The sequence below is a fragment of the Eptesicus fuscus genome, chromosome 9, assembly GCF_027574615.1.
Source record: "Eptesicus fuscus isolate TK198812 chromosome 9, DD_ASM_mEF_20220401, whole genome shotgun sequence".
Taxonomy (NCBI): Eukaryota; Metazoa; Chordata; class Mammalia; order Chiroptera; family Vespertilionidae; genus Eptesicus; species Eptesicus fuscus.
Window position 1 is genome coordinate 8,281,419 of NC_072481.1, and position 17,494 is coordinate 8,298,912.

The 17,494-nt window shown below is 58.9% G+C and overlaps 1 protein-coding gene across 2 annotated transcripts in view; it reads left to right on the forward strand.

Moving 5' to 3' along the window:
• The window catches only part of KAZN (kazrin, periplakin interacting protein), a 346,099-nt gene that overhangs the window by 300,381 nt on the left and 28,224 nt on the right, over window positions 1-17,494 (forward strand). For both annotated transcript variants that reach the window (XM_054720722.1, XM_054720724.1), the window contains exons 3-7: window positions 6,098-6,234; window positions 7,945-8,115; window positions 12,351-12,540; window positions 12,940-13,070; window positions 16,199-16,249. In XM_054720722.1, the coding sequence (XP_054576697.1) occupies window positions 6,098-6,234; window positions 7,945-8,115; window positions 12,351-12,540; window positions 12,940-13,070; window positions 16,199-16,249 (680 nt within the window). The remainder of the gene's footprint in view (window positions 1-6,097; window positions 6,235-7,944; window positions 8,116-12,350; window positions 12,541-12,939; window positions 13,071-16,198; window positions 16,250-17,494) is intronic.

A 17,494-nucleotide genomic window follows, 5' to 3' on the forward strand; every position in this document is an offset into this window, starting at 1 on the left:
AGGGCTCCGTGTGCCTGAAAGTGTGTCTCTCTGAACTTCCCTCCTCCCCAAGTGCTCGAGGTCTGCACCTGCTAGTTCACTCGAGATGTGCAAGTCTGTTCTGTGCCAAGCAGAAATGACTGTACTGTCAGTCCCCATTTTACAGATGAGGAGACTGAGGCTTTGATAGGCAGACTCCAGAACCAGTGCTTTTAAAGCCAGCTGTGTTGGCCTAAGACTCAGGAGACCTGTGCTGACTCTGTGTGATACTAGGTGTTCTCTTTCCCTCTCTTGGCCTCAGTTTCCCCGCCTGTAAAGAGAAGTTGAGCTGGAAGACCATTTCGGTGAGTTTTTATTCCGAGTGGTTTGCCAGGCCTTTCTGGCTCCCACCTTCCCACCCCTCCTTTCCCAGAGTCTGTAGATGCTGAAGGTTTAACTGGTCAGGAATGTTGACTGGAAGAGAAAGGGCGGCCCCCTACCGGCAGATGCTAGGATTGTCATACTTGGGCTGAGGCCTACCCCTCGCCACCTCTGAGTCTAGGTTTGTCTGGGATCCCCCAGGCTGGAAATGTTTACAAGGGCTCTGAGCTTGGGACCAGCCTGGACCAGCCTGCGGACTTCTGAGCCCAGACTAATGGGAGATCTGACCGAGTGGAAGGAGGCTGTGTCCGGGGCTGGCTGAGGATCCTGAGGGTGTGCACGAGAAGGCCAGCCAGCCCGCCTTCATAGAACCCTCGGGAAGCCCCTGGGACGGTGTGGCCTCTGCAGGAACAGCGTCTCGTGGCGGGAGTGACGGTGGGAGTTCTGGGCCATCCCTGGCTGTGAGGGCCGAGGCAGGTTCTGCTGCTCGTGGCCGTGTGCTTTCATGGAGGCGATGGAGGAGTGGAAGGGGCTCAAGGTCAGAGTCCGGGATGCAAGTCCAGGTCCACTGCTTGGGCCATGTGGGTCTCGATGAGTGAGGGACCCCTCTGTGCCTCAGTTTCCTCCTCCGTAAGGCAGGCGCAGCCCCACCCCCAGCACCAGCTCCGAGGAGCGGGTGAGGCTGACTGGGCTGTGCGGAGGTCGGTGGTTGGGGGTTGGAGGCAGCAGAGCAGCCGGGTAGCAGGCTGGGTGGGTCCTGGGGCCAGGTGGGCGCTGCCTCTCACCACCTGGCCGGGTTCCTTAATCTCCGTGGGTGCCACTTCCTTGTCTGTGGTGTGGAAGGAATTAGTAAGGTGGTTGTGAGAATTCAGCGACCAAATTCCACAAGAGGCTTGGGGATCGTCTTAATGGCTAGGAATCTGCGGCCTGGGGGGTAAGTGACAGCTCAGGGACCCAGAGCCGGGACCCACCCAGCACCCCTGACCCCAGGCCGATGCTCATCCCCCCGCCCATCGACATGTTTGGGGCCGGGGATGGGGGTGGCAGTCATCGAAGTGGAGTGTCCTAGGGCCTCAGAAGCCAAAGGAAGTTCTCAGAGTCCAGCACATTCACACTGAGGGGAAACTGAGGCTGAGAGAGGGGAAGGCGAGAACCTAGTCCCCGTTCCCCGGGAGGTTCTCACGCAGGCACTGCCCGGAGGGAAGGAGAAACCCCTCGAGCTCTAAAAGCAGCCTGCAAAACCCCTCTTTCCAGGCCCCCAGGCCCCAAAGTTCAGAGTTTACCTGTTCTGTTCTCCTCGCAATCAGCTGTGGCCTCCTTGCCTGGGCCTTGGGGGGGGCGGGGGGAGGCCGGTCAGTGCAGAGACCTCCCTGCTCTCCGGTCCCCACCCGCCTTGGCGTTGGCAGAAGTGCTGGTGCCGCTCCACGCTGCCCCCCATCTGGCGACACTCCTGCGGCAAGGCCCCCTCAGAAGCTTGAGGAAGGTGACAGGTGACATCCCCAAGAAGCACCGTCGACGTGGGGCTGCAGCTGGGCCCTGGTTACACCCTCATCTCATGCCTGCATCCCGCCTCCTCCCAGTTAGAGAAATAGGCCCTCCACCCACGCCCTCCCTCCACCTCAGAGTCCCCACACGCCCAGGAGCCAGGCTGGCCTCCTTCCGTGACCCTGCAGGGCCCGCCAGGCGTGACATCACCCGTCACCATGGCAGTGGTTCCACCGGCCTGGCTGCTGGAATGGGACACGCCTGGGCGAAGCCGATGGCTGGGAAGGTGGCGGAGGCCGGTCATGCCTCGCAGACCTCAGCAAGTGTGAGGACTGTTCAGAGAACATCAAAAACAGCTTGAAAGGAGAAATAAGAGCATCCCTGTGACGAAGGAAGGAAGGAGGCATGTTGCTATGTAGTGATCATGGCTGCGTGCATGTCAGTATGTGGTGCTCATAGCTGTGTGCATGTCACAGTGTGGTGCTCATGCTCATGGCTGTGTGCATGTCACTGTGGTGATCATGGCTGTGTGTATGTCACTGTGTGGTGCTCATGGCTGTGTGCATGTCACTGTGTGGTGCTCATGGCTGTGTGCATGTCACTGTGTGGTGCTCATGGCCGTGTGCATGTCACTGTGTGGTGCTCATGGCTGTGTGCATGTCACTGTGGTGCTCATGGCCATGTGCATGTCACTGTGGTGCTCATGGCTGTGTGTATGTCACTGTGGTGCTCATGGCTGTGTGCATGTCACTGTGTGGTGCTCATGGCTGAGTGCATGTCACTGTGTGGTGCTCATGTTCATGGCTGTGTGCATGTCATTGTGGTGCTCATGGCTGTGTGCATGTCACTGTGTGGTGCTCATGTTCATGGCTGTGTGCATGTCACTGTGTGGTGCTCATGTTCATGGCTGTGTGCATGTCGCTGTGGTGCTCATGGCTGTGTGTATGTCACTGTGGTGCTCATGGCTGTGTGTATGTCACTGTGTGGTGCTCATGGCTGTGTGCATGTCACTGTGGTGCTCATGGCTGTGTGTATGTCACTGTGGTGCTCATGGCTGTGTGTATGTCACTGTGTGGTGCTCATGGCTGTGTGCATGTCACTGTGTGGTGCTCATGGCTGTGTGCATGTCACTGTGTGGTGCTCATGGCCGTGTGCATGTCACTGTGTGGTGCTCATGGCTGTGTGCATGTCACTGTGGTGCTCATGGCCATGTGCATGTCACTGTGGTGCTCATGGCTGTGTGTATGTCACTGTGGTGCTCATGGCCGTGTGCATGTCACTGTGTGGTGCTCATGGCTGTGTGCATGTCACTGTGGTGCTCATGGCCATGTGCATGTCACTGTGGTGCTCATGGCTGAGTGCATGTCACTGTGTGGTGCTCATGGCTGTGTGTATGTCACTGTGTGGTGCTCATGGCTGTGTGCATGTCACTGTGTGGTGCTCATGGCTGTGTGCATGTCACTGTGTGGTGCTCATGGCCGTGTGCATGTCACTGTGTGGTGCTCATGGCCATGTGCATGTCACTGTGGTGCTCATGGCCATGTGCATGTCACTGTGGTGCTCATGGCTGTGTGTATGTCACTGTGGTGCTCATGGCTGTGTGCATGTCGCTGTGTGGTGCTCATGTTCATGGCTGTGTGCATGTCACTGTGGTGCTCATGGCTGTGTGCATGTCACTGTGTGGTGCTCATGTTCATGGCTGTGTGCATGTCACTGTGGTGCTCATGGCTGTGTGCATGTCACTGTGTGGTGCTCATGTTCATGGCTGTGTGCATGTCATTGTGGTGCTCATGGCTGTGTGCATGTCACTGTGTGGTGCTCATGTTCATGGCTGTGTGCATGTCGCTGTGTGGTGCTTATGTTCATGGCTGTGTGCATGTCACTGTGGTGCTCATGGCTGTGTGTATGTCACTGTGGTGCTCATGGCTGTGTGCATGTCACTGTGTGGTGCTCATGCTCATGGCTGTGTGCATGTCACTGTGGTGCTCATGGCTGAGTGCATGTCACTGTGTGGTGCTCATGTTCATGGCTGTGTGCATGTCATTGTGGTGCTCATGGCTGTGTGCATGTCACTGTGTGGTGCTCATGCTCATGGCTGAGTGCATGTCACTGTGTGGTGCTCATGTTCATGGCTGTGTGCATGTCATTGTGGTGCTCATGGCTGTGTGCATGTCACTGTGTGGTGCTCATGTTCATGGCTGTGTGCATGTCACTGTGTGGTGCTCATGCTCATGGCTGTGTGCATGTCACTGTGTGGTGCTCATGGCTGTGTGCATGTCACTGTGTGGTGCTCATGGCTGAGTGCATGTCGCTGAGGTCATTTCTTGGGGGGTTCCGTGCCAAACCTTGTTTCTTAAGTAGTTAAAATGGCAGCGCCCTCTGTAGCGAGACCCCATGTGATGGAGGCGACAGCGACGTCATTCCGGCTCCGTGGGGACCACACCCCCCTCCCCACCCCCGGTGCAGGGTCCCCGTGCTCCCAGGTCCTGCTCCTCTGCGTGCAGTTTCTCGAGCAGGTGGTGGACACGTGGCTTCTGACAGGCAGGCGGGGGCACCGCGCCTTCTTTGTTCCCACCGTGGTCCCAGAGGCGCCTTATCCGCGTTGGCAGGTGGTCTTCCCTTGGCGCTCGTGCCCAGAGGCCCAGCGCTCGTGTTTCTCATCCTCAGCCGGGCAGGCTGCAGCCCGGCGGTGGGCAGAACCCAGAGCGGAGAGCGTGTGGGAAGGAACCTCAGCGCAGCCCTTTGTGGTGGGGGGTGGTGGCGCTTCCCACGCCCGCCTGAGTCGGGAGTGCGCTGGGCTGCATGTAACGGGAGATCCCATAGATTCTCCTGTTCTCATGGATTCTGGCCTGGGTGATGCACCAGCAGTCCAGGCTCCTTCTGTCTGTCTGCCTGCCTGCCCCCCGGTTTCAGCCTGTGTCTCCATCCTGGTGCTCCATGACACATCCGTGCTCCCAGCAGGAAGGCCATGTGGGGAGGCACGCTGTGACCTTTTTCTGTAAAGAGCGCAGCGGATCGCCCAGCCGATGTCTGTGTGCATCTCAGTGGCCAGAACTGTGGCATGTGCCCTCCAGCTGCAGGGAGCTTGGGGAGCTGTGCTGTGACTGGGCACAAGCAGACACGGGGTTCTCTGGGAAGAAGGAGGGTAGGCGGAGACTCGGGTCATCCATGCACATAGGCGTTTGTCTCCTCCGTCAGATCTGCCACCACCCGAAAGAGGGGGGCCCTGTCTTGCTCGACCCTGTCCCCTCCAGGCATGGAGCCTGGCACACAGGAGGTGCTTAACCAATATTCCGTGGCAGGACAGCGGCACACTGCCCCTGCGGCGCGTGCACGGTGTGCGGGGTTGGGGCAGTGGGCGGTCCACGGAGGCTGCGGCGTCAGGCCCTCCACGGCCACTGGGCAAAAGGGAAGGAAGGCCCAGCGGGCGGTGACGGGGAGATCCCCTCCCGAAGCTCCAGCCATGAGAGCTCAGTCTGGTTCTCACCCAGATGAGGCTGAGGGAGGTACATCAGAGCCCGGAGGGTTCATTTCCAACCAGAGGGCAGAGGGGTGAGCCCCAGGGGAGCCCAGAGACCTGCTCGGCAGCCGCTTCTCTCCACCGGCGCCGAGAGCCCGTCCAGGCCTCCCGGGAAGCCACGGGGTCACTTCGCTTGGGTCAGTGGCCTCCCTCGGAGCCAGCCCTGGCGCTTCCCTCTGGTTCTCACACCCCACCGGCCACAGGCTCCCCAGGCCTCGGCTCCCTCACGCTGGGGACCACCCAGTTCAGAGCGGGGATAGACGTGTAATCAAAGACGTGCCCCCCTCATTGGATCCATGAAACTGAGAGGCGACAGTAGGGACTCTAGCAACAGGCAGGCCTGGGTTCGAATCCTGAGAGTGCCACCGAGTGACCTGGGAGCTTGGGAGAGAAGCTGCATGTCCCTGGACCCCGGTTCCTCATCTGTTAAAAAGAGGACCGATGCCCTAGCCGGTTTGTCCCAGTGGGTAGAGCCTCGGCCTGCGGACTGAAGGGTCCCAGGTTCAATTCTGGTCAAGGGCACATGCCCAGGTGGCGGGCTTGATCCCCAGTAGGGGACGTGCAGCGGGCAGCTGATGGATGATTCTCTCTCATCATTGATGTTTCTCTCCCTCTCCCTCTCCCTTGCTCTCTGAAATTAATAAAAATATATATTTAAAAAAGGGGGGAGGAGTCGAAATAGGGTCCCTTCTCAGCGTTTGGGGCTGGCAGACAACTAGGATGCCAGGACTCACGCGCTCTTCTGTCCCCCAGCCATGAAAGCCGACCGGAAGCGCCTGAAGGGCGAGAAGACGGACCTGGTGAGCCAGATGCAGCAGCTGTACGCCACGCTGGAGAGCCGTGAGGAGCAGCTGCGGGACTTCATCCGGAACTACGAGCAGCACCGCAAGGTCAGGGCCCCCCCTCTCCCACCCCCCCCCACTCCCCAGACACCAGCTCTCCCCACCCCGGGCACGGGGCAGCCTCTCCGGTCCCCCTTGGGAGGGACTCTGCTCATGTCACCTGTGCCCCCTGGGGAGGCCTCCGACGTGGCTAGCCCGGCCCAGGCACTGAGCGGGAGCAGGCACAGCCCTTAGCTGAGGGCTCCGTGGCGTCGGGGCAAACAAACATAGACAGGCTGGCTGAGGCGGTGACGGTGGGGGCTCCGGAGACAGGCTGGCCTCGGTTCAGATCCTGGCTCCCTGCGTGTGTGTGTGTGTGTGTGTGTGTGTCCTTGGGCATCTCGGCCTTTCCGAGCCTCCGTTTCCTCACCTGCCAAACGGTGTACGTGGTGCGGACTGTGGAGCTGTGTGAGCGCCCAGGGCACAGGACGCGCCCAGTGAGGGTTAGCTCTGACTCAGGACACCATAGTAAGTGTGTGAACAGACAGCCGGGAGCACCGGGGAGGCAGCAGGGGGCTCGGCCGGCAGGGAGACCGTCTTGGAAGGCGTCACAGAGGAAGTGACTGGGCGATGGGCTCTGTGGGATGAGTAGGAGTTTGTGATCAGCTACCTGAGGACCTGGGTTCACCGATTATGGGCGACGGGGTTGTTAGATGAGGCAGGATGGCCGCCTCTCCGTGGTCCCGGGCCACGGAGAGACCTGGAGGTGAGCTCTTGACTTGGAGAACGGGAAGGCCGTGGCCGGGAGGCTGGGCAGGGCCCCCCCCCTGTGGGGACCTTCCTCTGGGGAAGGACGCCTGCCGTCCTGACCTTGGCTCTTGGCAACAGAGGTCGGGCCCCTGATTCCGCCGTGGGTTCCTTGCCTGCTAACTTGGCTCCGAACGACACAGCGGAGCTCCTGCGAGGGGCCCAGCCCGGAGCCGGCCCGGGTGCCTGGCCGAGAACGGTGCCGAGGGGCCCAGCCTCTGTCGGCGGGGGCTGTGACCCTGCGGGGTGGTGGCAGGCCCATGGCAGCCACGGGGACTGGGCTGCCGGTGTCTCCTCTGCCCCCGTTTCCCTGTCACATACACGTTACCCAACTACAAGACAAAGCCTCGGGCCCACTGTGGACCCTCACATCTGTCAGACTCTGTTTAAATGTTTCCCTCACATGAATCCAATCTTTATACCAATTCTTTGAAACAAATAGTATTGACCCCTTCCCCCCTATTTTTCAAAAATATTTTATTATTGATTCCAGAGAGGAAGGGCGAAGGAGAGAGTGAGATAGAAACATCAGTGATGAGCGTGAATCATCGATTGGCTGCCTCCTGCATGCCCCACACAGGGGATCGAGCCTGCAACCTGGGCAGGTGCCCTGAAAGGGAATCGAACCGTGGCCTCCTGGTTCCTAGGCTGACACTCAACCACGGAGCCCCGCCCCGCCCCCCTATTTTAAATACAGAGAAACCGAAACTGGATGAAGTCAGACAACTGACCCGTGACAAACATTTGCTCAGTTTGCCACTGAAAAATACTTCCTGAGCCTCTACCAAGGGTTTGTGTCTGTGCCCATTTCCCAGTAGTTTGTGGCATGGCTGGGATTCGAACCCAGGGCTTTCCCACTGCAGAGCCTTCTGTGGTTGGGGGTCAGGGCCCCTCAGGGTATGCCTGGGCCATGAGAAGGCCCTGCACTCCCAGGGTGACACCCTGCCCCCTCATACTCCCACCCTCCTGCAGGAGAGCGAGGACGCCGTCAAAGCTCTGGCCAAGGAGAAGGACCTGCTGGAGCGGGAGAAGTGGGAGCTCCGGCGCCAAGCCAAGGAGGCCACGGACCACGCCACGGCACTGCGCTCCCAGCTGGACCTCAAGGACAACCGGATGAAGGAGCTGGAGGCTGAGCTGGCCATGGTGAGCCCCTCCCCTCCCTGCCCTGCCTTCACACACCCAGGGCGGTGGGACTTGTGCTGGGAGACAGGGCGCAGAGAATCCTGGAGTGGAGTGGAGGCAGGCAGAGCGGGACCCAGGAGGGGGCGGGGCTGGGGGCGGGGTCTGTGATGATTGGCATCTTCTTCCCATAACAACCCCTGAGCCTGGGGAGTCTCTCACCCACCTGCCTGGGCCTGGGGCCTGGGATGCTGGGAGACCATCCACTCTTCCGCTCTCGCCAGGCTACTATAAAAATAAAAGCCCATTTTTAAAAAAGTATTTTTGTTTAGGAAAACATTTGGGAGGAAATACACAAAAAAAAATTAACAGTGGTACCCACCTCTGGGTACTAGGATTACAAGTGGGTTTTATTTTCCTGAGTGTGTGTGTGTGTGTGTGTGTTATTTTCATCTATAGTGAGAATGTCTTATTTGGGTCATCAAGGGGAAAAGTGTTACTTTTTTCTAATCCAAAACAAACCTTCCAAATACATCCAAAAACTGTTTTCTGCGGTGACCCACAGCCTGCACGTGGGAACAGAGAGCCAGGGTGTGTCCAGGCCTGGCCGGAAAACGCGGCCCAGAGCCCTGGAGTTCTGCTCTGCCTGCTCCTGTGTGACCCTGGGCCGCTCACTGAACTTCTCTGGGCCTCCGTGCCCTGTATCTGGAATTGGGTGGGGCTGAGGGTCTTCAACCCACCCTGTCTGCCCCTCCAGGTGGCTGGGAAACACTAGGGAGCCCCGAGGGGTGGGGAGGCCTGCCGGGCTCCACATTAGCCTGCAGAGCACTGATGCATGCTGACGGTGTGGTTACAGCCGTGGGTCCCGGGTTCGAATCCAGCCCCCGTCACTTTCTAGCTGTGTGACCTTGTGCAGGACCCGTCTCCTCTCTGAGCCTCAGTTTCATCAAGTCTAAATAGGGGTAACTGCCTGTGTCTCCTGGGGCTCCTGGGAGGATTTCAATGAAATTATGCCAGGGAAGTGCTTAGTACGGTGCCTGTACGTGGTGATTGATGATATGAGACGAAGGTTTTCTACGGTCACTTCCTTCTGGACCGCCCTGGTCAGGATCCATGGGTCCCTCCTGGGACCCTCTCAGCCCCTACTTACCTCCTGGGTCTCCTTGTCCGATGCTGACCCCTAGTGGTGGGAACTGCCCAGACCCCGAGGAAGCTGCAGCTGTCAGTCCCCTTTGGGGGTGGAGGTGGGGTCCGCCGTGCTGGTGCCTCTGCTGCCTGCCTGTCCTCCCAGGTCTGCCCAGGGCCTGTGGACAGACGGACATGCCTGCCTTGCCTGGGAGCACTGGCCTCAAGCATCCTGGGGAAGTCCGGGGTCTTCCAGGGCTGCGAGCCAGAGCACCTCTGCTTCCGCAGTCCCCGTGCCCAGGCCACTCCACGTGCTTCCATCTGGCCAACACATCTCCGGTCCCTGCCACCTCCTCCTGGCAGGCATCGGGCCCCTCTGCTGAGTGTGAAGAGTCTGGGTGAACGTCTGCAGCTCAGGGTGGCGGCTTTGTTACAACAAGAAGAAGGGCTCGAACGCAGGGGGAAGGGGCTTTCCTAAGAGCCCTGACAGCCCCTCGTTGGTGGGGTGTCCACCCGCCATCTGCAGGATTCACCACCTCGAGGCCTCCAGGGCTGCCTGCACCGGGCGGGGCGGTCCAGCTCCCCCTCCCGCAGGGCGGGACCGGCGGGGAGGTGCCTTCCTGCAGGTACACCTTTGCGTCCTCGGCCGCAGAAAGCCGCTCTAGCTGGTTTAAGCGCACGGGCATGCATTGGGGAAGTCAGGAGCTCACGGGCCCAGCGTGCGTGCAGGTTTTTTTTTGGTTTTTTTTAATTGATTTCAGAGAGGACAGAAGAGGGAGAGAGAGAGAGAAACAAACATCAGTGATGAGAGAGAATCCTTGGTCGGCTGCCTCCTGCACGTCCCCAGCTGGGAACGAAGCCTGCAACCCGGGCATGTGCCCGGACCTGGAATCGAACTATGATCTCCCTGTTCATATAGATCGATGCTCAACCACTGAGCCACGCCAGCCGGGCACGCACGCAGGTTTTAATGAGACTTCACGCTCACCTGCAGCTCCCGTCTCTGTCGCAGCTGTGCCCCAGGCTGACAGTCGTGGGCGGGCGGTTCGGCAGAGGATCCTGTGCTCCAGAATTCCGAGGTTGACCGCTCCATCCTCGGGACCGGCCTGGGGGACCCCTGCAGCGGTCAGGGAGCAGGGATGCCGAGCTGCCTGCCGAGTTAGAAGGGGCCATTCCAAGTCCCCGGCGGGTCAGGCTCCGCCCGGGAGAAGAAAGCCGGTGGGGGCTGGAGAGCAGCCCTGCCCGGGCCTCTCTCTGCGATGCTGTAACGGGCAGCTGGGCTTCCCGTGTGTGTGTGTGTGTGTGTGTGTGTGTGTGTGTGTGTGTGTGTGTGTGTGTCTGGGAATGCTGCAAGAGGGCGAGCGGCGGGTTAACTGCACAGAAGGCAGACCCCCCCCCCCCCGGGTGCTCATGCTCCCCCTGAGTCCACCTTCGGGGCAGCCAAGATAGATTGGGCGGGAGGGAGGGAGCGGGCAGCCCCCCAGGAGCAGCTGCCAGGACGCAGAATCCGGGCGCACATGCACCTGGCGGGAAAGCAGATGCGGTGCCGAGTGCGGTGCGGGGGCCCAGGAGACGGGAGTCTGCGTGAAGCGAGGCTGCTGCAAGCCTACGGCGGCTCTGAGCCACGCGGCCTCGCTCGCTCCTGCGGCACAGGGATTGCTCCTTGTCCTGGTCTGCGTCACTTACGCCGGTTTTCCTGTCCCCGCGGAGGGTGGGCACCGTGGAGCCCACAAGGGGCTCGCAGTCAGGCACCCAGGCTTGGAGCCCAGGGTGGATGCTGTGCCTGCTGTGCACTCTTGGAGAAGTCACTGAACCTCTCTGAGCTTCTGGTTTCTCCTCGGTCAAGCACAGATAACGGCACACGCCCTCCTTGAGACCCAGGCTGTCACGCCGAGCACATGAAGGTTTCCTAAGCGAGGGAGGAGGTGATTACCTGGCTTGGGGGTGGGGCTGACCCCCTCAACCTGACCTCCCTCGGCCATATAGGTTTATATTCCCCAGGGGCTGGTGGTGGAAGGGAAGTGATTTCACAGGCTCCTGGGGTGTCTGAGCTGGAGAGAACCCTAAAGATCGCTTGGTCCAGGCTTTCCATTATACAGATGTGGAAACCGAGGCTCCGAGAGGGCAGTGACTTACCTGAAATAGCACAGCTGGTTTGCACGATGAGGCTCTGTCAGGCTTTAGGCCAAAGGCGGTCCATTTATGGGCTGGGATCTCCGCTCTGCCAGACGGAGCCTGAGGCCTTGGGCAAGGTATGGGAGGTTCTGGAGCGGGAGAGAGGAGGTGACGTCTTCCATTTCATCGGTGTTCATGGTAGGGGCGAAGCCAGCACTCACGGTGGCTGTGCCATCTGTAAGGACCCCCTGGGCATCGAATTCACGGGCAAGCTCAGCGCCGACCCCTCGGGCCCCTCCGAGTGTCCCCTCTGCCCTGTGTGAGCCGGGGGAGCCAGCCGGGAAGCGGAAATTGCCCGTGATGAAAAGAACATGCATTAATACATTGCTAATAGGTGCCCTTTTTCTCCCCCAAATAATGTGCTGTTGTTTCTAATAAAACCCCACATATCCCGGGGGGAGGTGACCGAAAGCTGACAGACCTCAGTCCCCGCCTGAAGAAAGGACGAGCTGTCCGACTACCCACCGCCCTGACCCGGCCCACTCTGTCCCTGGGCTTCCCCGTGTCCCGTGCACCCCACCCCGTACCCCACCCCATGGCCCTGAGAGCTGGGGAGGAGTGGCCGCCCCGCCGGCATGTGCTGCACCTTGTGAAGGGAGGTCACAGGTTGAATTTGGGAGGAGCTAAGGTGATGGAAGCCAAAACACCATCGTCTTACAATGTCCTTCACGTCCCAGCCAGTCCTCGGAGAACCCAGAAGAACGGGTGGGGTGTGTGTGTGTGTGTGTGTGTGTGTCCGTGTCCGTCCCTCTTTCTCTCCGTATTGCTGGTCTCGCCTGGGTGTCAGGATGTAAGGTGTAACCAGGCGAGGCCTGCCTCCAGGTGCCTGGCACTCAGGCAGCCGGAGATGCCCTCCGGGTCCAGAGGCCAGTTCGCGGTTTTCTCATGGTGGCGGCGGTGGCCAAGCAGCCGGCCACGCGGTCACGTCGTTCCCTTTTGTTTCCTGGCTCTTTCTCCAGGCCAAGCAGTCCTTAGCCACGCTGACCAAGGACGTCCCCAAGCGGCATTCCCTCGCCATGCCGGGCGAGACGGTGCTGAACGGCAACCAGGAGTGGGTGGTGCAGGCGGACCTGCCGCTGACCGCAGCCATCCGGCAGAGCCAGCAGACTCTCTACCACTCGCACCCCCCGCACCCTGCAGACCGGCAAGGTGAGCCCTGGCCGGCGGCGGGCCCAGCCACAGCGGGGGGCTTCGTGGGCGGTCCTCTGACCCAGGCGGGAGGCAGTCTCTCCATTTCACTGTAGCTGCTTAGGGGAGTGTGGGGCCCCAGGCTCATATGACTGAGGTCCCTGGGAGCTCCGCCTCTCCCTCACTCGGGTTAAGAGGAAGCCTGATGGATCCAGAGGCTGTGATGGGAGAGTCTTCCTGGAAACGGCTCTGTGCTGAGCTGTGGGGCTTGGAATAGAGGGCGGAGAGCTGGGCAGGTGTCTTCTCTGCAGCTCAGTGTCCTCCTGGGTATAGCGGGGGCGCTGGTGCCATCCCCTGCCAGGCAGTCAAGGTGAGGCCATTCTCTCCATCCCTCACTCATCAGCTGTCCCTGCTTTCCAGCGGTCAGGGTGAGCCCCTGCCACTCCCGGCAGCCTTCCGTCATCTCCGACGCGTCTGCCGCCGAAGGCGACCGGTCCTCCACGCCCAGCGACATCAACTCCCCTCGACACCGGACGCACTCCCTCTGCAACGTAAGGCCAGCAGCCGCGGGGCCTGGGCCTGGGCCCGGGCCCCGCCCGGAAACCGCTGGGGCGGGCGGAGGGCTGAACACGTCCTCGCTCTTTCCTCTCGTCCACCCAGGGAGCACCCTCGGCGGCATTTCCTGTTCTGTTCTTTCCTTTTGCGAGAAGAGATGGATGTGGGGAGAGAAAGAAAGGAGGCCCATTTGCTCCTTGTGTCCGGGAGGGCGAGGAAAATCCAGAGGAAGGAAGGAGGGCCTGGGTCGGCCGTGGGGTCTGTGCAGCCCGGGGTCCCCTCTGGCGGGCTGGGTGAGACCGCGGGCCTCTCCTCCCAGACCCCAGCCTTCCCATCGCGCTGCCCATCCTGGCAGGGCCGGCTCTCCGTCTTCATCCGGGAATGAGCCCCCGTGTTTTGACTCCCAGGAGCCTGGCGCCTTTTGCCCCTGGAGAGGCGTCATGAATTTGTTCTAAGTTGGTTGGCTCTGCTTATGTAATCAAGCACTGTTGGATTGCACCCTGGGTGCCAGCTACCCAGAGGCACACGTCCCTAGCCACCGACCTCTCGATGACCAGTAGGGCGACAGACAGGCTCCCAAGGAGTGAGAGGGCGAAGGAAGGTGGGTCAGGGGTCTGAGGACCGGACGCCGCCCTGTCTAGGCTCCAACGTGACACGCTGGGGTCGGGGGTCGGGGCCCCTCTTCATTCCTGGTCCATCACGCGGTTGGCGGATAACGGGGCTCCCCTGCCACGCCGTGAAGACAGAGACACAGCAGCGTGGGTCTTCACATGCGTGGGAAGGCTTTCTCAAAGCCTCAGCCCATGTTGCTTGATTAACCAGCGAGATAGGTAATAAAAAAGAAATGAGGTGGATATAGTGGGGAAGGAAGACAAAAGAACCATCACTTGCCGGCGATATGATTATCTACCTGGGAAACGCAAGAGAGTAACCTTGAAAAGCCATTAGAACTAATAATAAGCGAGTACATAACGGTGCGGGTTGAAAATCAATTTATAAAAATCAGTACCCTTTCTATATACAAGTAATCGTAATGGAAACATTTTTTTTTCTATCAGCAATAACAATGAAAAGTGCTTATAAAAATAGCTAAGGCTCAACTCTAGTTGCTGTGTGGGCGGCAGGACTGCTGGCCCGGGGCCCTCTTCAGCCCACATTGTCATGGGGAGAAGGTCACCTGCAGGCCTGAGCTTCTGGTTTCTCCTCGGTCAAGCACAGATAACGGCACCCGCCCTCCTTGAGACCCAGGCTGTCACACCGAGCACATGAAGGTTTCCTAAGCGAGGGAGGAGGTGATTACCTGGCCCCACGAGGGGCCGGGATTCTTTTCTCGGGGGCTTTATGAAAGGAAGCCGTGTGTTCTCTTGTCCCCAGGAGAGCACCTTGCTGACAGGGCCAAGGTGAAGAGGGTGGACCACTACTAGTGGACATCTATTCTCTGGTTCCGAGGGGCCACTGTGACGTTGTACTCACAGCCAGCATCTTACAGCGCACCCAGAACCTTCTGGTGTCTGTGCACAGCCCCCAAGGAGAATCCTTCGCGAGGGCCTTTCTTTTTTGTCTCCCCTGGATGGGCCTATAGTGGCCCTGACAGCCAAAATGCCGTTGGGGAATCCGGTCTGCAGAAAGGGTTCTCTAAAAGCCTCTTGAATCGCACTGGCACAGGCCTCGCCTTGCGCCCAGCTTGGCCCTGGCACATTTATTTCCAAGTTCTCCTCCCACAGAGCCCTGCAGCCGGGATACAGGCCTTTCAGTGGGCACCGGCCTCATTCTCTTCTCCCCATACATTTGGCAAAGATGGCCAGCCCTACCCACAGTAAACCTGTTTTAGGCGCCTGCCGTGAGTTCTGTGTGTGCACCTTGAGATAGGACTAAAGACTAAACTACCATTTGTTCCATTCCCGCCCTCCCTCAACCACCTTCATGCCACATATCAACAGATGTGCACACAGGTAAGCCAGGAAGAGCCTGAACATACCTCCAGGGAACCCTTTATTCTCAGGCATTTGGCCTGACAGCAGCAAGAACAGCCCAGTCTGGACTGAGGACCCCTACCCCCCCACGCCCCCTCGGGCTCTGGCCATTAATTTAGAGCAGAGGTGGCTGCTGAGCACAGGGAGGTTGGACAAAGTTGGTGGACTGCAGGTGACGCGGACTTTGTTTCTTCATGGGCACTTTGCCTGCAATTCTGGAAACCACCACCAGGGGACTCTCTGGTAATGACGTTTATGATCCAAATGACCCGTTGGCGCCCAGGCGGGACAGACTGATTCTGGGATGTGGCGAAGGCTTTTGCGCGTCCACTTGTGTACACCGTCCGAAGGAGAGCTGGCCCAGGAGGAACCAGACTGTCCCGAATGTGTATTGTCGTTCTGCTTTTAATTAACGTGATGCTGCTGGACTGTCTGAAGCAGGCGTCCTCAAACTACGGCCCGCGGGCCACATGCGGGTGTTTTTGCCATTTTGTTTTTTTACTTCAAAATAAGATACGTGCAGTGTACACAGGAATTTGTTCATAGTTTTTTTTTTTTTTAACTATAGTCCGGCCCTCCAACGGTCTGAGGGACAGTGAACTGGCCCCCTGTTTAAAAAGTTTGAGGACCCCTGGTCTGGAGCCTGTGAATCTATAAATCAGGCTGATGAGTCCTGCCCTCCCACAAAATAAGAGATTCATTGTGTTTGTGGAGGAGTTAGAGGTTACAGTTTCCTGAGTCTTCCCGTTCCAAAATTCCTTATTTTTGTCCTTTTTTTCTATGAAATTCTTTTTCTTTAGGAAAAACACCAAGTATAGCCAGCCTCCAGTTCTAACACAATGGACCCATCGGGACAGGAACTTAGAAGCCTTTGAGTAACTGATTTGTTGGTCAGAGGGTATTGGGGGTCAAGAACAGGCAGGGGAGCACCCCGGGGCCTCGGGCTAGGCGCCCTGATCCAGACAGCCTCTCAGTGAGCCCCAGGCCCTCCCCACTGAGCCCTGCGGGAGTGCCTGCTTCAGGGGGGAGGGTGGGTCCCCCACCTAGAGGCAAGGTGGTCCCTAAGGGGTGGCTTCCTTTCCCGGACCACCTCCGCTCTCCTGTGTCCTGTGTCTCCGCTGTTTCATCTTTCTCTTCTCCTTTGGCTACAGGGCGACAGTCCCGGCCCAGTTCAGAAGAACCTGCACAGCCCCATTGTACAGGTGGGTGTGCCTGCCCCGGTTCCTGGGCCCTCCCCTCTCCCCAGCCTGACCGTGCCTTCTCCCTTGTTCCCCGGGGCCCTTGGCACCCCCCCTTCCATACCGGGGCACCCAAAGCAGAGGGCCGTTAAGGAGTCACATGTGGATTGGGGCCTGAGTCAGGCTTACACCTGGGTCTGCCCTTCCGTGCCCTCCCTGGACCTGTAAACCTCTGCTAAGTGCATCACACATCCTCCATCCAGTGGCCCTGGTAGTGTCTTCTCTTGGCAGCCAAAGCCATGAGCTCATGGGGCCCCTCCTTGCAGGAAACTTTTAATCATTTTTAACATTTCAATATTCTACCATCAGGGTGAGGAGGGAGGAAAATGACATGAGTGTGAGGGTCCGAGGGGTCTCTAGGATCAGTTTTCTAGCCCCAGGGTTCGCACATGCTGGTCTGTGCAAGTCCCATCAGGGTCCCCCGGGGAAGTGTTTCAAATGTGGATTCCTGGGCCCTTCACCCTAGAGAGTTGGATCCACCACGTGTGGGTTGGGCCTGGAATACAGGGAACATTTTTTTAGGAACCATTAGTCTAGTCCAGTGGTCGGCAAGCTCATTAGTCAGCAGAGCCAAATATCAACAGTACAATGATTGACATTTCTTTTGAGAGCCAAATTTTTTAAACTTAAACTTCTTCTAACGCCACTTCTTCAAAACAGACTCGCCCAGGCCGTGGTATTTTGTGGAAGAGCCACAGTCAAGGGGCCAAAGAGCCGCATGTGGCTCGCGAGCCACAGTTTGCCTCTCGAGCCACATGCGGCTCTTTGGCCCCTTGAGTGTGGCTCTTCCACAAAATACCACGTGCGAGCGCGCGCGTACAGTGCGACTGAAACTTCGTGGCCCATGCGCAGAAGTCGGTTTTCGGCTCTCAAAAGAAATTTCCATCGTTGTCCTGTTGATATTAGGCTCTGTTGACTAATGAGTTTGCCGACCACTGGCCCAGTCTGAGCCCTGCCTTTCTGACAGAGAATGGTACCCCATGGCTGTGCAAAGCTCTCCGGTAGACACCAGCCCCCGACCCCCATAATTACCCCAACATCAGAACTAGACCCCAAGCCCCCGCCTCCCCACTCGACCGTGGCCAGCCAGTCCTGCTTCTTGTCCGGGGGCGTCAGATTCAAGGTCCTCGCCCTTGGCGGACACAAAGCTCCGGTTTCCTCTGTCCTCGCTCTCCAGGCTCCCAGGCCCCCTTTCCCACGGGGTCTCTT